The following is a 22,332-nucleotide window of genomic DNA, read 5'->3' on the forward strand; positions in this document are numbered from 1 at the left end:
CAACATAGGGTCACATATGGGGTCCCAGGCAGCGTGTGTGTCAGAGAGAGAGAGAGTGTCTTTGTGGGTTAAAGAGGTGTTTGTGTGTTTCAGGTCAGGTGGGCTAGTGGAGAGAACATGGTTTGATCCTAGCAGAACTCAGCTAGGCGACACACGTTTGTACGCAAGGCGTGCGAGGGACAGACCTTCCTCAAAATAGTCCAACAAAAATCTAAGATAAATCAAGAAATCTGTAATCAATTTCAACGTTTTTAGTCACGCAATTTTACATCTACCTAAAATGTTTGGAGCAGTGATTCTCAAGTGAAGAAATTGCATGAAAGCTGGTAGTCTCTCGTTGAATGACAACAAACACTTCATCCACTTGTCACCCCAGCCACAAAGTAAAAATGGACTATATCGTAAAAATCTATGTTGTGTACTCGAACAGCCTAAAAACAAACAGACAAACACCAAAACGAACAAAAATGTCACAAGCTTTCATCATAATATATGCGCAAACTGTTTTGACTGGGAAGCGTGCGACAGGCTAAATCAAATCAAATCAAATTCTATTGGTCAAATACACATATTTAGAAGGTGTTATTGCGGGTGTAGTGGAATGCTAATGGGGATAGAGAGGTGAGAGAATGATCAGGGAGTGAAGGATTAACAGGCTATGCCACGACCCCTGGCAATGCTATACCGCTCCGTGCTCTCTCACTCCTGGCTGATAAATACTGTAGCTGCTAAGGATATAGATAATGACTGATCATTTCAACTCAAGGCAGTCCACACTATGCTGGTCTAGTCGCATGCTGCATGTTTCCACAACACTGGTAGCCACACAATAATGTCATTCAAAACATGATCTCGTCCATACATTGCCCCTGATAATGGAATAGTATTGAATGTCCAGTCGCACCTGGGTCAAAATAGTATGCGTTTTCTTTCAAATACTAGATTTGCATACCCAGGATGCCAGTTGGATTGCGGTTTGCACTTTTGGGACTATTCCATTGGTTGAATTATGCCGGGCAGTATATTACGATTTGCATTAAGCAAATGTTATTCGGCGCTATTGTTATATTATGATGTGCTGTAAGTGTATAATGACGCCGTGTTCTTTAGGATGACTATGAGCTGGCGCCTGATGAGAAACGGAAAAGCAGAGGAGGCGAAATTATTGGGAAGTTCCTCACTAAACAGGTGAGTGAAGTCTTTGTGGGAGGATCGATGAATGTAGATGGGTGAAACAACTGTTAGAGCAATATAACATGTTTGTTCGTCAAATTGTATTTGTCACATGCTTCCAGCAACAGGAGTAGACTAACAGTGAAATGATTACTTACATGCCTTTCCCAACAATACAGAGAGAACCTTTAAAAAGTAATAGAAACATAATAACACAAGGAATGAATCCACAACGAGTAACGATAACTTGGCTATATGCACGGGGTACCAGTACCGAGTCGCTGTGAAAAAAAGTATTTAGTCAGCCACCAATTGTGCAAGTTCTCCCACTTTAAAATATGAGAGAGGCCTGTAATTTCCATCAACTATGACAGACAAAATTAGAAAGTGGTCAGTGGTCTTGTATGTCTTCCATTTCCTAATAATTGCTCCCACAGTTGATTTCTTCAAACCAAGCTGCTTACCTATTGCAGATCCAGTCAGTTTTTTTCTTCCATTGTGTTTGTCATAGTTGGTGTACCTATGATGAAAATTACAGGCCTCTCTCATATTTTTAAGTGGGAGAACTTGCACAATTGGTAGCTGATTAAATACTTGTTTGCCCCACTGTATGTGTCAGAGCAAGGCCCTAAATATAGTCAAAGACTCCAGCCACCCTAGTCATAGACTGTTCTCTCTGCTACTGCACGGCAAGCATTACTGGAGCGCCAAGTCTAGGTCCAAGAGGCTTCTAAACAGCTTCTACCCCCAAGCCATAACACTCCTGAACATCTTATCTAATGGCAACCCAGACTATTCGCATTGAACCCCCCCCCCCTCTTGATTTAAAAGAGTTAGTGAAAATGGGGGGTTCAATGCAGATAGTTTGGGTACTATTTAGCAATCTTATGGCTTGGGGTAGGAGATGTTCGGGTTCCTGTTGGTTCCAAACTTGGTGCATCGGCACCGCTTGCCATGCGGTAGCAGAGAGAACAATGTATGACTTGGGTGGCTGGAGTCTTTGACCATTTTTAGGTCCTTCCTTTGACACCGCCTGGTATAGAGGTCCTGGATGGCAGAGAGCTTAACCCCCAGTAATGTACTGGGCCATATACACTACCCTCTGTAGTGCCCTGCGGTCGGCTGCCAAGCAGTTACCATACCTGGCGGTGATACAGCCAGTCAAGATGCTTTACAGCTGTAGAACTTTTTGAGGAGCTGAGGGTCCGTGCCAAATCTTTTCAGCTTCTTGAGGGGGAAGAGGCATTATCGTGCCTACTTCACGACTGTGTGTGTGTGTGTGTACCATGTTAATCCCTTAGTGATGTGGATACAGAGGAACTTGAAGCTCTCGACCTCCTCCACTACAGCCCAGTCGATATAGTTGGGGGCGTGCTCGGGCCCTCCGTTTCTTGTAGTCCACGATCAGCCCCTTTGTCTTGCTGACATTGAGGGAGAGGTTGCGGTCCTGGCAACACACTGCCAGGTCACTGACCTCTTCGACCTCATCGTCGTCAGTGATCAGGCCTACCACACTAATTCCTGTGTGTGTGTGTGACTGTGACTGTGTGTGTGACTGTGTGTGTGTGTGCGTGCGCGTGTGCCTGTGTAGTCGTCAGAGTGTGTGGAGGCAGCAGAGAGCCTTGCTGAGCAGTGTAGAGAGAACCTGGAACTTCACCCCTGCAAGGAGATCTTCAGTGACTGTCGCAAGTAAGGGAATCTTTCTTTGGTCTCTCTCCTTTTTGTCAACTATGATATTCTTCTGAAGAAACAGCTTGACCTTAGCTTATCGCTAGCCTCGTCCCGTACTCCATGTGCGGAAGCCAACTCTCCTATCATTTCTATCAAGTTGCTGGCATTTTCGAAGCGTCAAACGTGACTTTCATTAGCACACTGGTAACAGTGGGAGAAAGGAAGTGGTTGGTGTAGCAGGTGTATATGCAATGTGTGCAAGAGACTGGGGATGAGGTTGCATAAGACAATGAAGGAACACGGAGAGGAGTTGGCTAAAGCGCAAACACACTGGACCATCAGCTGGCTTCCCTCTTACTGCAACTGAAGCTGTTGTCTGTCGCCTCAGGGCTTTAACCTTTCTGTTCTTCAGGGCTCTCCATGACTACCTGAGACGAGCTCCCTTCTCTGACTACCAAAACAGCATGTACTTTGACCGTTTCCTACAGTGGAAGATGCTGGAGAGGTAATGTGCTGCTTAAACTAAATCTAACAGAAACAATTGATTTTAGTGATCATTGAATGGCACGGTGCTAGCTTGGGGGGCCACGAGTGCGACCGGCGTAGGGACCACACACCACGCCTACCACAAAGCAAAGTAAAAGCTTTCTTTAAAGCTGAGAGCCGCGATAGGCACAACAGCGTCACCGTCCATCCCAGGCGCTTTTGTTATTTTTACGAGGAAATGAGCATCCAGCATGGTGGTAAACAAAATCCCAGTACATACAATGTTGTTCTATCGCGTGTGCAATGATTTCTGAGAGGAAAACTGTCTGTCGCTATACCCCCTTGAGGGGCCCGCTGGCCTGGGACAGGAAGCAATTCGAGGGAAAAACAGATTCTAAAGCGCATTCTGCTGCGAGCGGTTGCATGTGACAGAGGGAAGAATCTAAAGATACCTTACTAGGAAGGTTTGCTAATATGAGTAGGGCTGTGCCTTCTGGCTTCTGGACCGCGAAAGAAAGTTGATGTGGAAACGAAATGGAACAGGAGAGAAATGCTGGTTTCAATGGCATCTTGACGAATCATTCCCATTTCTAAGTTTGGATTTTGGCCACTTTTTTTTTAATCAATAGGCTATGAAGTAAAACATCCATATTGCAAACAATGAAGCACCTGTTTTCAACATGCAGACTGCCCTACAGCTCAGATGGTTGGCCAAATAAGTTCCAATCTCTGAGTTGAGAAATAAATAAGGTAGCTGGGATCCTCTATCAGTGGACATCAACACTCTGTGATCACCCGCGATTCCATGTAGAAATGTTGTGCATTGACGGGGCTTCATAAGAACATGTTTGAGGAGCTGCGAGTGTGAGCTGTCGCTGCGTGCTCAAACTAGGCTCTATATGCGGTAGAGAGCTCTGTTACCCGACCCGGGCCGGGCTCGTCGGGTTAGGGCCGGGCAGGGTATCACTAAATTGATCACTAACAACAAAAAAAGCATTTTGCTGACCTATGTGCTCGTGCTCTGCTACGCAATAGAGTCATATCTGACTAAGATCACAACGTGGTGTCAGAAGCGCTTCAACCTCGTCAAATATAAGACGGGAGATAATAATATCCGTTGACGGCTGAACTGCGGCCTCAGCAGAGCGGCCCGAGTGGAGCCGTTGCTATGGATACTCACAGACTTGGAGCCACCATGAGCAGAACACGTGCAGAGTGAGCAGGGAGCGAGTGATGGACAGAGAGAAGCAGCTAATGGATTTACTACTGGAGGAAGTTGCTTCTCATTCCGGGCCGGGCCTTAAATTTGTCAGAAGCGATCGGGCCTGGGTAGGGTAGGGGCCTATGGGTAGGGCTATAAATTGATGCCCGTACAGGGCTCTAGTATGCGGTGCGCGTCTCATAAAATAAGATGCATGACAAACGAATGAAAATACACACGCTCCAATTTAGTTATGCTAATTGACCTATAGCTAGACCGGTAACCGTGACAGGTAAAAACATGTTTTGCAGACTAACTGTTAACGACCCTAGTGATGATGCCTAATTTGCGTTTATCATAGGCCATATCAGCTATGAATTTAATTGATTTGGTCAGAAGGGCCCCTCGAGAGCACCCCACCCCCTATGTGCAGAGACTCTCTAGCTCTGTGCCTGGTACTGTTATTTACTGTGAGATGTGTTTTCAGACAGCCAATAACTAAAGACACGTTTCGACAGTACAGAGTACTGGGGAAGGGAGGATTCGGAGAGGTGAGGCACAATTTTCCATTTTGAGAATTATTAGAGAATTGTGTGTGTGAGATGAACTGGCCTATTATATAGTACTTTGTGTTCTCTCAGGTGTGTGCGTGCCAGGTGCGAGCCACAGGGAAGATGTATGCCTGCAAGAAGCTGGAGAAGAAGAGAATTAAGAAGAGGAAAGGAGAGTCCATGGCCCTTAATGAGAAACAAATACTAGAGAAGGTCAACAGCAGATTTGTTGTGAGTCTCTTCCTATTATTTGGATACATGACCACACAATACATGTCCACACGCTTTCACTTTATTCTCTTTCGCTCTCTCTCTCTCTCTCTCTCTCTCTCTCTCTCTCTCTCTCTCTCTCTCTCTCTCTCTCTCTCTCTCTCTCTCTCTCTCTCTCTCTCTCTCTCTCTCTCTCTCTCTCTCTCTCTCTCTCTCTCTCTCTCTCTCTCTCTATCTCTCTCTCTTTCTCTCTCTCTCTCTCTCTCTCTCTCTCTCTCTCTCTCTCTCTCTCTCTCTCTCTCTCTCTCTCTCTCTCTCTCTCTCTCTCTCTCGTCAGTCTCTCTCTCTCCTTCTCTCTCGTCAGTCTCTCTCATCAGTCTCTCTCTCTCTCTCTCTCTCACTCTCTCTCATCAGTCTCTCTCTCTCTCTCACTCTCTCTCATCAGTCTTTCTCTCGTCAGTCTCTCTCTCCTTCTCTCTCGTCAGTCTCTCGCTCTCGTCAGTCTCTCTCCCTTTCTCGTCAGTCGCTCGCTCGCTCGCTCTCTCTCTCTCTCTCGTCAGTCTCTCTCGCTCGATCATCAATCTCTCGATCGCCAATCGCTCTCTCTGTCTCTCTCATATCAATCTCTCTTTCATCAATCTCTATAGGTGAGTTTAGCATATGCCTATGAGACCAAAGATGCTCTGTGTCTGGTGCTGACCTTAATGAATGGAGGGGATCTGAAGTTCCACATCTACAGCATGGGGACTCCAGGTTTTGAGAAGGAAAGGGTCCAGTTCTATGCTGCCCAGATCTGCTGCGGCCTGGACCACCTACACCAGGAATCGATCGTCTACAGGTGGCAGCTTGTTATCATAGCACCTCAGTTTCCCTTAACACAGATCTAGGTTCACATTGCAACAGATCTAGGATCAGATGGGGGCAACTACCTACTCCAACCTTTCGCAAAATTAGCAGTGGATTCTTCTGATTGTCATTCACTATACAAATGTCTCCCGAGATCACATGATGTCATCACATGATGTATTGGTTTTAGTCCCAATGTCAAATGCCCCAAATTAACATTTTTTTTTTCTTCAGGGATTTAAAACCAGAGAATATTCTATTAGATGATAATGGTGAGTTGCCCTTACTACTGTACTGTAGCCTAACTACTGGGATTAGGACATTTGAACTCTGAGGCTCTGTTAAATAGGACTGATCTTTGACCCCTGAACTCTCTGCCCCTGTGCCATAGGACACATCCGGATCTCAGATCTGGGCCTGGCCATCAAAGTGCCTGAAGGGGACCCCATACGAGGCAGAGTGGGAACAGTGGGTTACATGGGTAAGCCACCTTACCTTCATATGTTATTACCACACATTAAAATTAATTTCTCATTTCTAATGCATCGGAATACGCTCCACACCGCGTGGCCGCTGCCACCCTAATCTGGTGATCCCAGCGCGCACGACCCACGTGGAGTTCCAGGTCTCCGGTAGCCTCTGGAACTGCCGATCTGCAGCCAACAAGGCAGAGTTCATCTCAGCCTATGCCTCCCTCCAGTTCCTCGACTTCTTGGCACTGACAGAAACATGGATCACCACAGATAACACTGCTACTCCTACTGCTCTCTCTTCGTCCGCCCACGTGTTCTCGCACACCCCGAGAGCTTCTGGTCAGCGGGGTGGTGGCATCGGGATCCTTATCTCTCCCAAGTGGTCATTCTCTCTTTCTCCCCTTACCCATCTGTCTATCGCCTCCTTTGAATTTCATGCTGTCACAGTTACCAGCCCTTTCAAGCTTAACATCCTTATCATTTATCGCCCTCCAGGTCCCCTCGGAGAGTTCATCAATGAGCTTGATGCCTTGATAAGCTCCTTTCCTGAGGATGGCTCACCTCTCACAGTTCTGGGCGACTTTAACCTCCCCACGTCTACCTTTGACTCATTCCTCTCTGCCTCCTTCTTTCCACTCCTCTCCTCTTTTGACCTCACCCTCTCACCTTCCCCCTACTCACAAGGCAGGCAATACGCTCGACCTCATCTTTACTAGATGCTGTTTTTCCACTAACCTCATTGCAACTCCCCTCCAAGTCTCCGACCACTACCTTGTATCCTTTTCCCTCTCGCTCTCATCCAACACTTCCCACACTGCCCCTACTCGGATGGTATCGCGCCGTCCCAACCTTCGCTCTCTCTCCCCCGCTACTCTCTCCTCTTCCATCCTATCATCTCTTCCCTCTGCTCAAACCTTCTCCAACCTATCTCCTGATTCTGCCTCCTCAACCCTCCTCTCCTCCCTTTCTGCATCCTTTGACTCTCTATGTCCCCTATCTTCCAGGCCGGCTCGGTCCTCCCCTCCCGCTCCGTGGCTTGACGACTCATTGCGAGCTCACAGAACAGGGCTCCGGGCAGCCGAGCGGAAATGGAGGAAAAACTCGCCTCCCTGCGGACCTGGCATCCTTTCACTCCCTCCTCTCTACATTTTCCTCCTCTGTCTCTGCTGCTAAAGCCACTTTCTACCACTCTAAATTCCAAGCATCTGCCTCTAACCCTAGGAAGCTCTTTGCCACCTTCTCCTCCCTCCTGAATCCTCCTCCCCCCCCCTCCTCCCTCTCTGCAGATGACTTCGTCAACCATTTTGAAAAGAAGGTCGACGACATCCGATCCTCGTTTGCTAAGTCAAACGACACCGCTGGTTCTGCTCACAGTGCCCTACCCTGTGCTCTGACCTCTTTCTCCCCTCTCTCTCCAGATGAAATCTCGCGTCTTGTGACGGCCGGCCGCCCAACAACCTGCCCGCTTGACCCTATCCCCTCCTCTCTTCTCCAGACCATTTCCGGAGACCTTCTCCCTTACCTCACCTCGCTCATCAACTTATCCCTGACCGCTGGCTACGTCCCTTCCGTCTTCAAGAGAGCGAGAGTTGCACCCCTTCTGAAAAAACCTACACTCGATCCCTCCGATGTCAACAACTACAGACCAGTATCCCTTCTTTCTTTTCTCTCCAAAACTCTTGAACGTGCCGTCCTTGGTCAGCTCTCCCGCTATCTCTCTCAGAATGACCTTCTTGATCCAAATCAGTCAGGTTTCAAGACTAGTCATTCAACTGAGACTGCTCTTCTCTGTATCACGGAGGCGCTCCGCACCGCTAAAGCTAACTCTCTCTCCTCTGCTCTCATCCTTCTAGACCTATCGGCTGCCTTCGATACTGTGAACCATCAGATCCTCCTCTCCACCCTCTCCGAGTTGGGCATCTCCGGCGTGGCCCACGCTTGGATTGCGTCCTACCTGACAGGTCGCTCCTACCAGGTGGCGTGGCGAGAATCTGTCTCCTCACCATGCGCTCTCACCACTGGTGTCCCCAGGGCTCTGTTCTAGGCCCTCTCCTATTCTCGCTATACACCAAGTCACTTGGCTCTGTCATAACCTCACATGGTCTCTCCTATCATTGCTATGCAGACGACACACAATTAATCTTCTCCTTTCCCCCTTCTGATGACCAGGTGGCGAATCGCATCTCTGCATGTCTGGCAGACATATCAGTGTGGATGACGGATCACCACCTCAAGCTGAACTTCGGCAAGACGGAGCTGCTCTTCCTCCCGGGGAAGGACTGCCCGTTCCATGATCTCGCCATCACGGTTGACAACTCCATTGTGTCCTCCTCCCAGAGCGCTAAGAACCTTGGCGTGATCCTGGACAACACCCTGTCGTTCTCAACTAACATCAAGGCGGTGGCCCGTTCCTGTAGGTTCATGCTCTACAACATCCGCAGAGTACGACCCTGCCTCACACAGGAAGCGGCACAGGTCCTAATCCAGGCACTTGTCATCTCCCGTCTGGATTACTGCAACTCGCTGTTGGGGCTCCCTGCCTGTGCCATTAAACCCCTACAACTCATCCAGAACGCCGCAGCCCGTCTGGTGTTCAACCTTCCCAAGTTCTCTCCGTCACCCCGCTCCTCCACTCTCTCCACTGGCTTCCAGTTGAAGCTCGCATCCGCTACAAGACCATGGTGCTTGCCTACGGAGCTGTGAGGGGAACGGCACCTCAGTACCTCCAGGCTCTGATCAGGCCCTACACCCAAATAAGGGCACTGCGTTCATCCACCTCTGGCCTGCTCGCCTCCCTACCACTGAGGAAGTACAGTTCCCGCTCAGCCCAGTCAAAACTGTTCGCTGCTCTGGCTCCCCAATGGTGGAACAAACTCCCTCACGACGCCAGGACAGCGGAATCAATCACCACCTTCCGGAGACACCTGAAACCCCACCTCTTTAAGGAATACCTAGGATAGGATAAAGTAATCCTTCTCACCCCCCCTTAAAATATGTAGATGCACTATTGTAAAGTGGCTGTTCCACTGGATGTCATAAGGTGAATGCACCAATTTGTAAGTCGCTCTGGATAAGAGCGTCTGCTAAATGACTTAAATGTAAATGTAAATGTAAATGGAATACAATAATCATCAAACAAAATCCTGACACATTTGTTTACCATACTAAGATATTATCGTTAAACCTGTTGTACTGTGCTGTGTGTGTAGCTCCGGAGGTGATCAACAACGAGCGCTATGGGATGAGTCCAGACTGGTGGGGGCTGGGATGTCTCATCTACGAGATGACCGCCGGACGCTCACCCTTCCGCGCACGCAAAGAACGAGTGAAGAGGGAAGAAGTGGAGAAGAGGGTGCAGGAGGGAGAGGAGGAGTACAGCGACAAGTTTACAGAGGACACCCAGGCCATCTGTAGAGTGGTGAGAGCCCATTGATTGATTGACAAGATGTAGGCTTAGTTAGTGTCATCAGGAACTGCACGCTGTATTTGGTAGTCACCCTGAGTAGCTGAGCTCATGATATTTGAAAATGACTGACTGTACATTCTATCATTTCTCCCCCACTATTCTCTCTCTCTCCTCATCTCGCTCTCTCCCGCCCCCGTCTCCCTCTCTCCCGCCCCCCTTTTCGCTCTCTCCCGCCCCCGTTTTGCTCTCTCCCGCCCCCGTTTCGCTCTCTCCCGCCCCCGTTTCGCCCTCTCCCGCCCCCCGTTTCGCTCTCTCTCGCCCCCGTTTCGCTCTCTCCCGCCCCCGTTTCGCTCTCTCCCGCCCCCGTTTCGCTCTCTCCCCCCCGTTTCGCTCTCTCCCACCCCGTTTCGGTCTCTCCCGCCCCCGTTTCGCTCTCTCCCACCCCCGTCTCGCTCTCTCCCGCCCCCCGTCTCGCTCTCTCCCGCCCCGTCTCGCTCTCTCCCGCCCCCGTCTCGCTCTCTCCTGCCCCCTTCTCGCTCTCTCCTGCCCCCGTCTCGCTCTCTCCCGCCCCCGTCTCGCTCTCTCCCGCCCCCGTCTCGCTCTCTCCTGCCCCCCGTCTCGCTCTCTCCTGCCCCCCACGTTCCGCTCTCTCTCCCACCCTGTCTCGCTCTCTCTGGTCTCGCTCTCTCTCTCTCTCCCCCGGTCTCCCTCTCTCTCTCACCCGGTCTCGCTCTTGCTCTTGCTCTCTCTCTCCCGCCCCGTCCGGCTCTCGCTCTCTCCTGCCACCCCCCGTCTCGCGCTCGCCCCGCTCTCTCTCCAGCTGTTGACCAAAGATCCTAAGCAGAGGCTGGGCTGTACAACGGAAGGGTCAACAGGGGTGAAGGCTCACTGCTTCTTCAGGAACATCAACTTTAAGAGACTAGAGGCAGGCATCCAGGAGCCCTCCTTTGTACCTGATGTAAGTAGAGGAGGAGGAGGATGGCAACTCTTGTCCTGCTTCAGCTCTAGAAACAACACCAGGAAGTGTTTTAATATTGGAACCAACAAACTGTTGCAATTGTTTCAATCTGTTACATTCATGAATGGGTGAATATGTTATTTAGACCAGGGATCATGACCTCTACTCCAAATGAAGACTCTCATACTTCTTCCTCTTCTCCCTCTTTCCCGCTGTGCGTTTCTTCTCTCTCTCAGCCCCGGGCGGTGTACTGTAAGGATGTGTTGGACATTGAGCAGTTCTCTACAGTCAAGGGAGTAAATCTGGACCAAACCGACAACGACTTCTACTTCAAATTCTCTACAGGCTGTGTGTCCATCCCATGGCAGCACGAGGTGGGTGAACTAACTGGGACGTCTTTCCCTCTCCTCTGGCCTCTTCTGAGAGGTAGTCTGCAAGGTAACCTGAAAGACTGAATAATTGGTGGTCTTGTCAGTCAGTGGCAGTCAAATACTGTCCTTACACCATCTCTCTGTTTCTCTGTCTCTGTGTGTATAGATGATAGACACAGAGTGTTTCAGTGATCTGAATGTGTTCGGGCCCCAGGCGACCAGAACCCCAGATCTGGACTGGAACACACCCCCCGAGCCTCCCCGACGCAGCCTGCTGGACAGGATCTTCAGGAGACATGTGAGGACACACACACACACACACCAACATACTCAGTCTCACACAGAGTTTACACTGCACAGTTACATCCACACACTGATACTGAGATAACACAATCTCCCTTTCTCTCTCTCTCCACCCTCCAGCACCCCGAGGTGTCCATCGCCAACAGTCGCGTGTCTTCCTGCAGTGTGAACTCAGTGGACTCCATGTCAAACTCTGCCCCCTAGTGGCCATGGCTCTGTGTGGCACCACACACAGACAGAGGAGGAGCCGGAAGGATCTTCTCACTGCTGATTGGTTTACACCTGGCCTGACCAGCTGTCAGTCTTCCGGAGGCACCCAACCCAAGCCCATGGTCAGTCTAGGGGAAATGCTGACCGTGACCCGGACCTGGGACCCAAGGGGAATTATTGGAGGGACGTTTCAATAACGCAAAGACGTTTTGAAAACAATGCTCAGACACTTCACTTACCTTCAGGATCGCTGGAGTAGTGAAGAGCCACTGACTGTGTTGATGAATAAGAAAAAACTAGCTAATTCAGGGGATCCACTGTCTGAGAAAGACCACAGGAAATACAAGATGGGGTCTTTGTTGCTGTTTATTTTTTATTTTGAAAGAAATCAAATTATTTGCATAAATTCACATTCACACTCAAATGCACTCTCTGTTCATTTATTCCTCTCTTCCCCCCTCCCCCTCTCTCTTTTTGTCTCTTTCTCCTTTTCACCTCCCTCTCCCCTAATCACTTATAAACGTACATGAAACCAACAACATCACCAACCTCAAGACACAATGTGCTTATTGCCTTGTATACCCTCAGGCCAAAGATATAGTTCAGTTATGTATTTGTGTTATTGTTGCCATATCCGTTTTGGAGGAGGAAGGGGGACTTGCCTGGTCTTTATTCAATCACATATTAAACTTGAGGCAGCAGCTATGCTACACCTAAGTCACAATCAAACATGTGTTTGCATACAACAGGCTGCCCCCCCCCCCTACCCCCCCCACGCACACACACAACTGTGTTATTAGAATTGTAACCACAATACTTGTCTTGTTTTCTGCACTTTTCCCAAAGAGTGCACCACCGCGCCCTGTTGACCTTGAGAAAAAGTACATTTACATTACATTTAAGTCATTTAGCAGACGCTCTTATCCAGAGCGACTTAAGTAGATTTGTCAAACCAGTAAGCCACCATTTATACACCAATTAAGATGTTTTTACAGTACAGATGTTATTGTTTTACCTCAGACATTAAAGTAATATTACTGTGATGTAAATGTTGTAATATCCATTGAGCCAGTGCTGTTTTGTGTTTGTGTTGCCATCACGACCATGGGTGCATCTCCATAGTCTCAATGGGGGGTCTCTCCTCCCTTTCTTCAGCTGCACTGATCCTAAAGGAAAGGTGAGGAATCCTGGAAGATATATGACCTTTTTCTACAGGAAAGGAGCTTTAACCAATCCAGTTCGGATAAAGGAGAGGAAGCCGTGTTAGACTATTGAGGTTCCAGGGCTCTGGTAGAGTAATTGGTAAAGGGACCACATGTCACCTCACAATGGGAAGCTTTCCAACACACTCGAACCACAGGGAAGAACAGCTCTGGTTTTGGAATTTGATGTCTTATTTTAAGGAAGACTAAATATTTACAGAAAACAATTGAACTTACACATTTAGTCTTGGCCAGTTATTATTTTATTTGTAAATCATTTCACAAATTGAAAATCAGAAGTGCCTCCTCTTTAGCCTGATCTTCTAGACGACTCGCACACAAATGTTTGCACTTTGTTTCTCTCATGATCGATTTGTTTCTTTATGACACACACACACACTGTATTTGGCTGGTGGTGGAGGCTGGGAAGTGAGAGAGAGAGAGAGAGGATAAGGAGGATGAAAAGGAGAGAACGAGGGAGGATCTCTTCCTGCTATTGTTGTACATTACAGTGCTGAGTGTACAGAATGTAAAGCCAAACCCACTGTGCTCTGCAGCTCCGAATAAATAAACCCTGTGCTGCCTTAGCATCTCTGTACCATCTGTGTCTCATGTCTGTCTGTGTAGCAAATACAAGAGTCGGGGCATTCTCATACGGATGGATCGATACAAGAGTCATTTGTTTCATAATAACATTTCCACAAGATTATTGATACCATTTTCACTTTATGGGCCGGTTTCATAGTCCCAGATAATAGTAATCCAAAAGCAGGCCAAATTCAGTATAAATACATTTGAACGGTTGATTGAAAGGAACGATTTTGCTATGAGTTGAATTTGTCTAAAATTATACCAGTCTCCAGTGGTAGCTAGCGTCACAAGGCTCGCTATCGAGACCTAGTTAGCCCACACTGCAAGACTTAAGATAACTTGGTTAGCTTGTTGGAAAGCAAGCTAGCCATGCTAGTTAGCAATTCTTCCTGAACATACTGTAGCATTGCTAGCTCTCTCCTCCTGTTTAGTTTAACCTACATTCACTCATTTGTATTAAATAAACCGGCAAAGTTTAGGCTGACGACGTTAAGGTTGTGGGAGGATAACAGCCCGAAGACTAACTAACCATAACTAACCTAACCATGCTAGTTAGCAGTTCTACCTACACATACTGTAGCATTGCTAGCACTCTCCTCTTGTTTAGTTTAACCTACATTCACTCATTTGTATTAAATAAACCGGCAAAGTTTAGGCTGACGACGTTAAGGTTGTGGGAGGATAACAGCCCGAAGACTAACTAACCATAACTAACCTAACCATGCTAGTTAGCAGTTCTACCTGCACATACTGTAGCATTGCTAGCACTCTCCTCTTGTTTAGTTTAAACTACATTCACTCATTTGTATTAAATAAACCGGCAAAGTTTAGGTTGACGGCTTTAAGGTTGTGGGAGGATAACAGCCCGAAGTCTAACTAACCATAACTAACCTAACCATGCTAGTTAGCAGTTCTACCTGCACATACTGTAGCATTGCTAGCACTCTCCTCTTGTTTAGTTTAAACTACATTCACTCATTTGTATTAAATAAACCGGCAAAGTTTAGGTTGACGGCTTTAAGGTTGTGGGAGGATAACAGCCCGAAGTCTAACTAACCCAAGATAGACCACAGCCTGTTGTTTCCAATGGGAGCAAATTAATCATAGTGGGCAGAACAAGCGAGAAGATAGGCAGAGCCAAGCACGAGCTAGCGAGAGCCTATTGGCGTGTCCTAGCATGTATTTGCAAATGTTCTGTTAGTGAACGCCAACTCTGTGAAGTGTGTGTGACATAACTAAATTCACCCTTGCACTCCTAAACAATGCAATTTTTAAAACTTTGGCAAAGCCTAAAGTTTACTAAACTTACTCCACTCTGTTCATAACAGATGTTAGATTTGGAAACAGAAAACTGTACTGAGATCAAGTGCTTCATCGATGAGAAAATTAGCAGAATGTAGGCCAAAATCTTCTCCCACTGCAGTCCACAGGGCTTCCTCTCACCACCATATTGGTAGTGAGTGGAAATGCCAACCGGATGCTTCACATTTTACATCCGGTCCGGTGTAATATCTGTCTCATTGATCTGTGCCATGCTCTCTCTTGGTAGCTATGAGCTAGCCTCCTCCCATTGTAAGCCACCGGGCGCACATGTTGTTTTTTATGACAGCCGCTACTACACTAGCAGGCCCTGTTTTTTACAATGGCCATCCCAGGACGAGCCAGGCCATGCACTCGAAACCCCACGTTCTTGCATTTGCAGCTCCTGGATTGCGGGGAAGGATTCGGGCCGAGCTTAAGGAGGCTCAAACGTACCTCCATCTCTGACCCCCCTCTCACCTCTGAGCCACCAGCCAAGGCTGAGGTCCAATTCCCCACAACCGAGCCCAGTTTGGGCAAGATTATGGATAGTCTCAATTCATTTCCCTCACTGTCTTGACGAATTGACAACGGGATTAATCCCTCGACTTCACGGGTGCGATCGAAGGTGGGGACAACAGTATCCCTCCCTCTCAAGCCCTGAGAGGGGAAGGGAGGGGGGAGATTCCACAAATCAAATAAAAATGTATTGGTCACATACACATGGTTAGCAGATGTTAATGCGAGTATAGTGAAATGCTTGTGCTTCCAGTTCCGACCATGCAGTAACCTAACAATTTCACAACAACTACCTTTTACACACACAAGTGTAAAGGAATTAATAAGAATATGTACATATAAATATATGGATGAGCGATGACCGAACGGCATAGGCAAGATGCAGTAGATGGTATAGAGTACAGTATATACATATGGGATGAGTAATTTAGGGTATGTAAACATTATGTAAAGTGGCATTGTTTCAAGTGACTAGTGATACATTTATTACATCCAATTTTTATTTATTAAAGTGGCTAGAGATTTGAGTCAGTATGTTGGCAGCAGCCACTCAACGTTAGTGATGGCTGTTTAGCAGTCTGATGGCCTTGAGATCAAAGCAGTTTTTCAGTCTCTCGGTCCCAGCTTTGATGCACCTGTACTGACCTCGCCTTCTGGATGATAGTAGGGTGAACAGGCAGTGGCTTGGGTGGTGTAGGTGTCCTGGAGGGCAGGTAGCTTGCCCCCGGGGATGTGTTGTGCAGATCTCACTACCCTCTGGAGAGCCTTACGGTTGTGGGCGGAGCAGTTGCCATACCAGGCGGTGATACGGCCTGACAGGATGCTCTCGATTGTGCATCTGTAGAAGTTTATGAGTGTTTTAGGTGACAAGCCAAATTTCTGCTGTTGAATATGTTGAAAACATATTTCAAAAATGCCTTACCTTTGACGAGCTTCTTCTGTTGGTACTCCGATATGTCCCATAAACATCACAAATGGTCATTTTGTTTGATTAATTCCGTCGATATATATCCAAAATGTACATTTATTTGGCGCGTTTGATCCAGATAAACACCGGTTCCAACTTGCGCAACGTGAATACAAAATATCTCAAAAGTTACCTGTAAACTTTGCCAAAACATTTCAAACTACTTTTGTTATACAACTTTAGCTATTTTTTAATGTAAATAATCGCTAAAATCGAAGACGGGATGATCTGTGTTCAATACAGGAAGAAAACAAACCTTTCTGGTTACGTGCCTCTAACAAACAGTAAAATTGAAGGACAAACCTCAACCAATTTCTAAAGACTGGTGACATCCAGTGGAAGCGGTAGGAACTGCAAGAAGGTCCCTTGAAAGCCCATTGAAAAGAGAGTGACCTCAAAAAAAATAATTCTGAATGTTTTTTCCTCTGGGTTTCGCCTGCTACATAAGTTATGTTATACTCACAGACATGATTCAAACAGGTTTAGAAACTTCAGAGTGTTTTCCATCCAAATCTATATGCATATCTTATCATCTGGGGATGAGTAGCAGGCAGTTGAATTTGGGCATGCATTTCATCCGGATGGGAAAATACTGCCCCCTGCCACCAAGAAGTTTTAAAACAGTGTCCAATGAAGGGCCAGAAGTATACCGAATGGTGTCGTCTGCGTAGAGGTGGATCAGAGAATCACCAGCAGCAAGAGTGACATCATTGATGTATACAGAGAATAGAGTCGGCCCGAGAACTGAACCCTGGTCCGGACAACAGGCCCTCCGATTTGACACAATGAACTCTATCAGAGAAGTAGTTGGTAAACCAGACGAGGCAATCATTTGAGAAACCAAGACTGTTGAGTCTGCCAATAAGAATGTGGTGATTGATAAAGTCGAAAGCCTTGGCCAGGTCGATGAATACGGCTGCACAGTAATGTCTCTTATTGATGATGGTAATGATATCATTTAAGACCTTGAGCGTGGCTGAGGTGCGACCATGACCAGCTCGGAAATCAGATTACACAGTGGAGAAGGTACGGTGAGAATCGAAATGGTCGGTGATCTGTTTGTTAACTTGGCTTTCGAGGACCGTAGAAAGGCAGGGTAGGATAGATATAGGTCTGTAGCAGTTTGGGTCTAGAATGTCTCCCCCTTTGAAAAGGGGGATGACCGCTGCAGCTTTCCAATCTTTGGGAATCTCAGAAAGAGAGGTTGAACAGGCTAGTGATAGGGGTTGCAACAATTTTGGTCCAGATTGTCTAGCCTGGCTGATTTGTAGGGGTCCAGATTTTGCAGCTTTTTCAGAACATCAGCTATCTGGATTTGGGTGAAGGAGAAATCGGGGAGGCTTGGGCGAGTTGCTGTGGGGAGTGCAGGGCTGTTGACCGGGGTAGGGGTAGCCAGGTGGAAAGCATGGCCAGCCGTAGAGAAATGCTTATTGAAATGTTAAATTATGGTGGATTTATCGGTGGTGACAAGTGTTTCCTAGCCTCAGTGCAGTGGGGAGCTGGGAGGAGGTGCTCTTATTCTCCACAGACTTTACAGTGTCTCAGAACTTTTTTGAGTTTGTGCTACAGGATACACATTTCTGCTTGAAAAAGCTAGCCTTAGCTTTCCTAACTGCCTGTGTATATTGGTTCCGAACATCCCTGAAAAGTTTCATATCACGGGGGCTATTCGATGCTACTGCAGAACTCCACAGGATGTTTTTGTGTTGGTCAAGGGCAGTCAGGTCTGGAGAGAACCAAGGGCTATATCTGTTCCTGGTTCTACATTTTTTGAAAGGGGCATGCTTATTTAAGATGGTGAGGAAGGCACTTTTAAAGAATGACCAGGCATCCTTTACTAAAGGGATGAGGTCAATATCCTTCCAGGACACCCGGGCCAGGTCGATTAGAAGGCCTGCTCGCTGAAGTGATTTAGAGAGCGTTTGACAGTGATGAGGGGTGGTCGTTTGACCACAGACCCATTACGGATGCAGGCAATGAGGCAGTGATCGCTGAGATCTTGGTTGAAAACAGCAGAGGTATATTTGGAGGGCATATGGTGTCACATATGGCGTCCAGGGCACAGCTGGGGGCAGAGGGTGGCCTATAGCAAGTGGCAACGGTGAGAGACTTGTTTCTGGAAAGGTGGATTTTTAAAATTAGAAGCTCAAATTGTTTGGGTACAGACCTGGATAGTAAGACAGAACTCTGCAGGCTATCTCTGCAGAGTTCCGCCCCCTTTGGCAGTTCTATCTTGTCGGAAAATGTTATAGTTAGGGATGGACATTTCAGGGTTGTTGGTTGTCTTCCTGAGCCAGGATTCAGACACGGCTAGGACTTCCGGGTTGGCAGAGTGTGCTAGGGAAGTGCATAAAACAAACAAACTTAGGGAGGAGGCTTCTAATGTTAACATGCATGAAACCAAGGCTTTTACGGTTACAGAAGTCAACAAATGAGAGAGCCTCGGGAATAGGAGTGGAGCTAGGCACTGCAGGGCCTGGGTTAACCTCCACATCACCAGAGGAACAGAGGAGGAGTATGATAAGGGTACGGCTAAAGGCTAAAATAACTGGTCGCCTAGTACGTTCAGAACAGAGAGTTAAAGGAACAGATTTCTGGGCACGATAGAATAGATTCAAGGCATGATGTACAGACAAGAGTGACGATGAAAGAGATATTGTCTCTCGGAATATCATTTAAACCAGATGATGTCACCGAATGTGTTGGAGGTGGAATTAAAGTGTTCACTAAGGCGTATTGAGCAGGGCTAGAGGCTCAAGCAGGGCTAGGGCTAGAGGCTACTGAAATAAGGCAATAAATACTTGCCAAAACCGCAATGGACAAGGCATATTGACGTTAGGGAGAGGCATGCATAGCCGAGTGATCATGGGAGTCCAGTGAGTGGCTTCAGGAAGCTAGAGGGTCGGGGCTAGCAGCTAGCAGAAAGGCCTTAGAAGGACGTCGCGACGAAGGAAAGTCTATTGTGGCCCCCTCGTGCTGAATATGTCGGCAGACGGATCAGCAGGGCTCTGTGTGGTAAACCAAGCCAAGAATTTGTCCTCTGGGCCTCTTAAGCTAACAGTCCGGTGTGCTCTAGACAGCTAACATTAGTGGGCCGCGGCTAGCAGTGCCGCGGAGCCAGTTTGAGTACCCCCTTCAGCAGATTTTGTCGGTAGTCCAGTCGTGAAGGATCGGCGGGGTTCCGTGCCCCGTACCGGCAGTAGAAGTGGGTCTGGGCCAGTTGGCAAAAAGGGTATTATAGCCCAGGAGTGGCTGTTGGGCGTCTTCTGCTAGCTGGCATTACAGGGGTATGGCTCTAAATATATACAGCAACACCTCCCCCATAAGTGTTTCCGTCTAGATGTTGTATCCTTGTATTGGTACTGCTGTATCATCAAATGAATGATCTAATTGATTCTCAGAAATGGCTATTATATGAATGTTATCTGATGTTAGCAAGTTATTGATTACATGAACCTTATTTCTAAGGATACATTTATTAATATGAGCTATTTTCAGCACTTTCCTGGGTAGCTTATCAGAGATAGACACAATATGGAAAAGAGCAAACAAAGCAAGAGACAAAAACATATACATTCAGCAGTCCTTTAATAATCAATTGGTGTGTGTGTGTGTGCTGCGGGGTTGAAGCTACGAACCCATAGTCTTAGCTCTCTCATCCTTTCCAGGCTTCTGGGAGGGAGGGTGGACAATGAGCCTGTCATTGTTATGCAGGTGAATGAGGACCCAAAAGCGACTTGGCGAAAACAGAGTCTTTAATCCAGTAAAGGAAATATGCAATACTCCTAGACAAATCGGAGCGGTAAATAAAGCATAAAAAACAATTCCACTCGTAATGACGAGAACAGACTGGAGACTCGATCACAAACTGTAGGTTGCCTCGGGAAGGCACTTGACCGTAGCAGACTCAGACACCTGCTCACCACGCAGCATCTGAGGGAAACACGACACGACAGGGCGATACAAAGACACAGCACTGTGAACAATATACAAGGATCCGACAGGACAGAAACGGAAAACAAGGGGAGAAATAGGGACTCTAATCAGGGGAAAAGATAGGGAACAGGAGTGGAAAGACTAAATGATTGATTAGGGGAATAGGAACAGCTGGGAGCAGGAACGGAACGATAGAGAGAAGAGAGAGAGGGAGGGAGAGAGAAAAAAGGGAACGAACCTAAAAAGACCAGCAGGGGGAAAACGAACAGAAGGAAAAGCAAAATGACAAGACAATATAAGACAAAACATGACAGTCATAGCAGATGTAAGCAATGTCCCCACTCGCTCGGGCAGCTTTCATGGCTGGGATAAGTTCTTTCCTCTTCTGGCGCACAGCTTCAGGATAGCCCTCGTTTAGGAAGATTTACGTTCCTCTCAAGTTCTTGGCTCTTTCCAGAACAGAGACCTTGTCCTTTGAACCTCAGGAACTTGACCACTATCGGCCTGGGCCTGTCACCTGGGCCAGTGGTGTGTTTTCCAGTCCTGTGGGCATGCTCCACCTCAATCTTCCGCCAATCCGTGGTCCAAGCCCTCAAGAAACCCCACTAGCTTGATAGGCAGCTAGCCAGCAGCTAGGCTAGCTGTTACACCAAATAGCTCCTCAGACCTGGCCTCGGCAGGATCACTGGACAGAGAGTAGCAGTCCCAGCAATTGATGCCAAGTGCATCGCGGGATCCAAACAAACAAGTTAGCTAGCTACTAAGAAACTTTCCAATACACTTTCAAAACAACAAACTTTTCAAAATGACAAACCAAGCTCTCCCTCGTTCCGCGTTCAACAAGGTCTTAGACCGGAAGCAAACAGTAATTTGCTGCAGCCGCCCTCTACGAAACCCCTTCAGCCCACAAGGCCCCAACCTCCCATGAACCCTATGATAAAGGCCACTGAGGATGTGGAACGGCCAAGCGTGGGCCTAAGTGCCCGCCACTATGACCTTGTCTCTTACCCGAGATGATTTTGAAATCCATCTCAAGGCTCCATCCTCTTTCTATTCTTGACTCTTACTATAATGCCAGGTGGAGAAAAAGAGAGTAGAAAGAGTTTTTTCTTTGTTACCACAATGGTGAGACACAGTCCGAAAGGTTCAAGCTCTGCTCAAAAATGTTACTAGGTTCCACAGTTACTGTGTGCTTCTACACCTGCATTGCTTGCTGTTTGGGGTTTTAGGCTGGGTTTCTGTACAGCACTATGAGATTAAAGCTGATGTAAGAAGATTTGATTGATTGACACATGTGCACTAGCATATTCCAACCTCTAGAGCATTCCACCTGTTAGAAGCGTCAACCCAGTAGGGTTTGGAGACTCCATTCCCAAGTAGTGAAAACAAACCTCTAGGTGTGGAAACACTGCCACATCCTTGGCAAGGGTGATGTTTTGTCCTCTGTGCCTTTTCTACTCTCTACTTTAGTCAGAGTGAAGGAGCCTCTCCCTCATCTTAATAGCCCCTCTATGCAGAGGCATCGTGCACATAGAGGGCACAGGGGCACGAAGAAGCCATTTCAGGCTATCTATCAAGTTAGAGTAGCTAGCATGTCTAACTATCTTAGCTGGCATGCTTACTGACAAGGTTGGTAGACTTTAGAATAGCTAGCAATAACAATTCCTTTCAATATTTTACCCTGAGATATGCAGACCAATGCAATTAAGCATACTGATTATGATTCTAGATTGCGGTAAAAAGCTGTTTCATGTATTTGAAAAATTTGAAATTCTCCAACTTCTGGACCATCCTCCGGACCACCCTCCAGCCATCCTCACATACTTTGTGCCCCCTCAGATTTTTGGGGTGGGTAACGCTCCTTCCTCTATGGCCAGGGAAACTCTGAGTAGGAGAGATCCCTCTCTGGCTTTACAACGAGTCCTTGTAACTACACAGGAATCTGTATGACCCAAGCGA

General features: G+C 47.4%; 1 protein-coding gene across 4 annotated transcripts in view; it reads left to right on the forward strand.

Annotated features, from left to right (window-relative positions):
- Positions 1-13,662, forward strand: part of LOC124034101 (G protein-coupled receptor kinase 5-like) — an 80,327-nt gene extending 66,665 nt beyond the window's left edge. For 3 of the 4 annotated variants that reach the window (XM_046346841.1, XM_046346843.1, XM_046346842.1), the window contains exons 4-16: positions 1,111-1,188; positions 2,765-2,862; positions 3,257-3,349; positions 5,019-5,082; positions 5,173-5,313; positions 5,940-6,130; positions 6,373-6,410; positions 6,530-6,619; positions 9,821-10,029; positions 10,838-10,975; positions 11,212-11,349; positions 11,513-11,644; positions 11,770-13,662. In XM_046346841.1, the coding sequence (XP_046202797.1) occupies positions 1,111-1,188; positions 2,765-2,862; positions 3,257-3,349; positions 5,019-5,082; positions 5,173-5,313; positions 5,940-6,130; positions 6,373-6,410; positions 6,530-6,619; positions 9,821-10,029; positions 10,838-10,975; positions 11,212-11,349; positions 11,513-11,644; positions 11,770-11,853 (1,494 nt within the window). In that variant the 3' untranslated portion in view covers positions 11,854-13,662. Of the gene's footprint in view, positions 1-1,110; positions 1,189-2,764; positions 2,863-3,256; positions 3,350-5,018; positions 5,083-5,172; positions 5,314-5,939; positions 6,131-6,372; positions 6,411-6,529; positions 6,620-9,820; positions 10,030-10,837; positions 10,976-11,211; positions 11,414-11,512; positions 11,645-11,769 lie in introns of all 4 variants that reach the window. The other variant, XR_006838519.1, reaches the window with a different exon arrangement.
- Positions 13,663-22,332: the final 8,670 nt, after the last annotated feature.

Source organism: Oncorhynchus gorbuscha, linkage group LG04, assembly GCF_021184085.1.
Source record: "Oncorhynchus gorbuscha isolate QuinsamMale2020 ecotype Even-year linkage group LG04, OgorEven_v1.0, whole genome shotgun sequence".
In the NCBI taxonomy this organism is placed as follows: domain Eukaryota; kingdom Metazoa; phylum Chordata; class Actinopteri; order Salmoniformes; family Salmonidae; genus Oncorhynchus; species Oncorhynchus gorbuscha.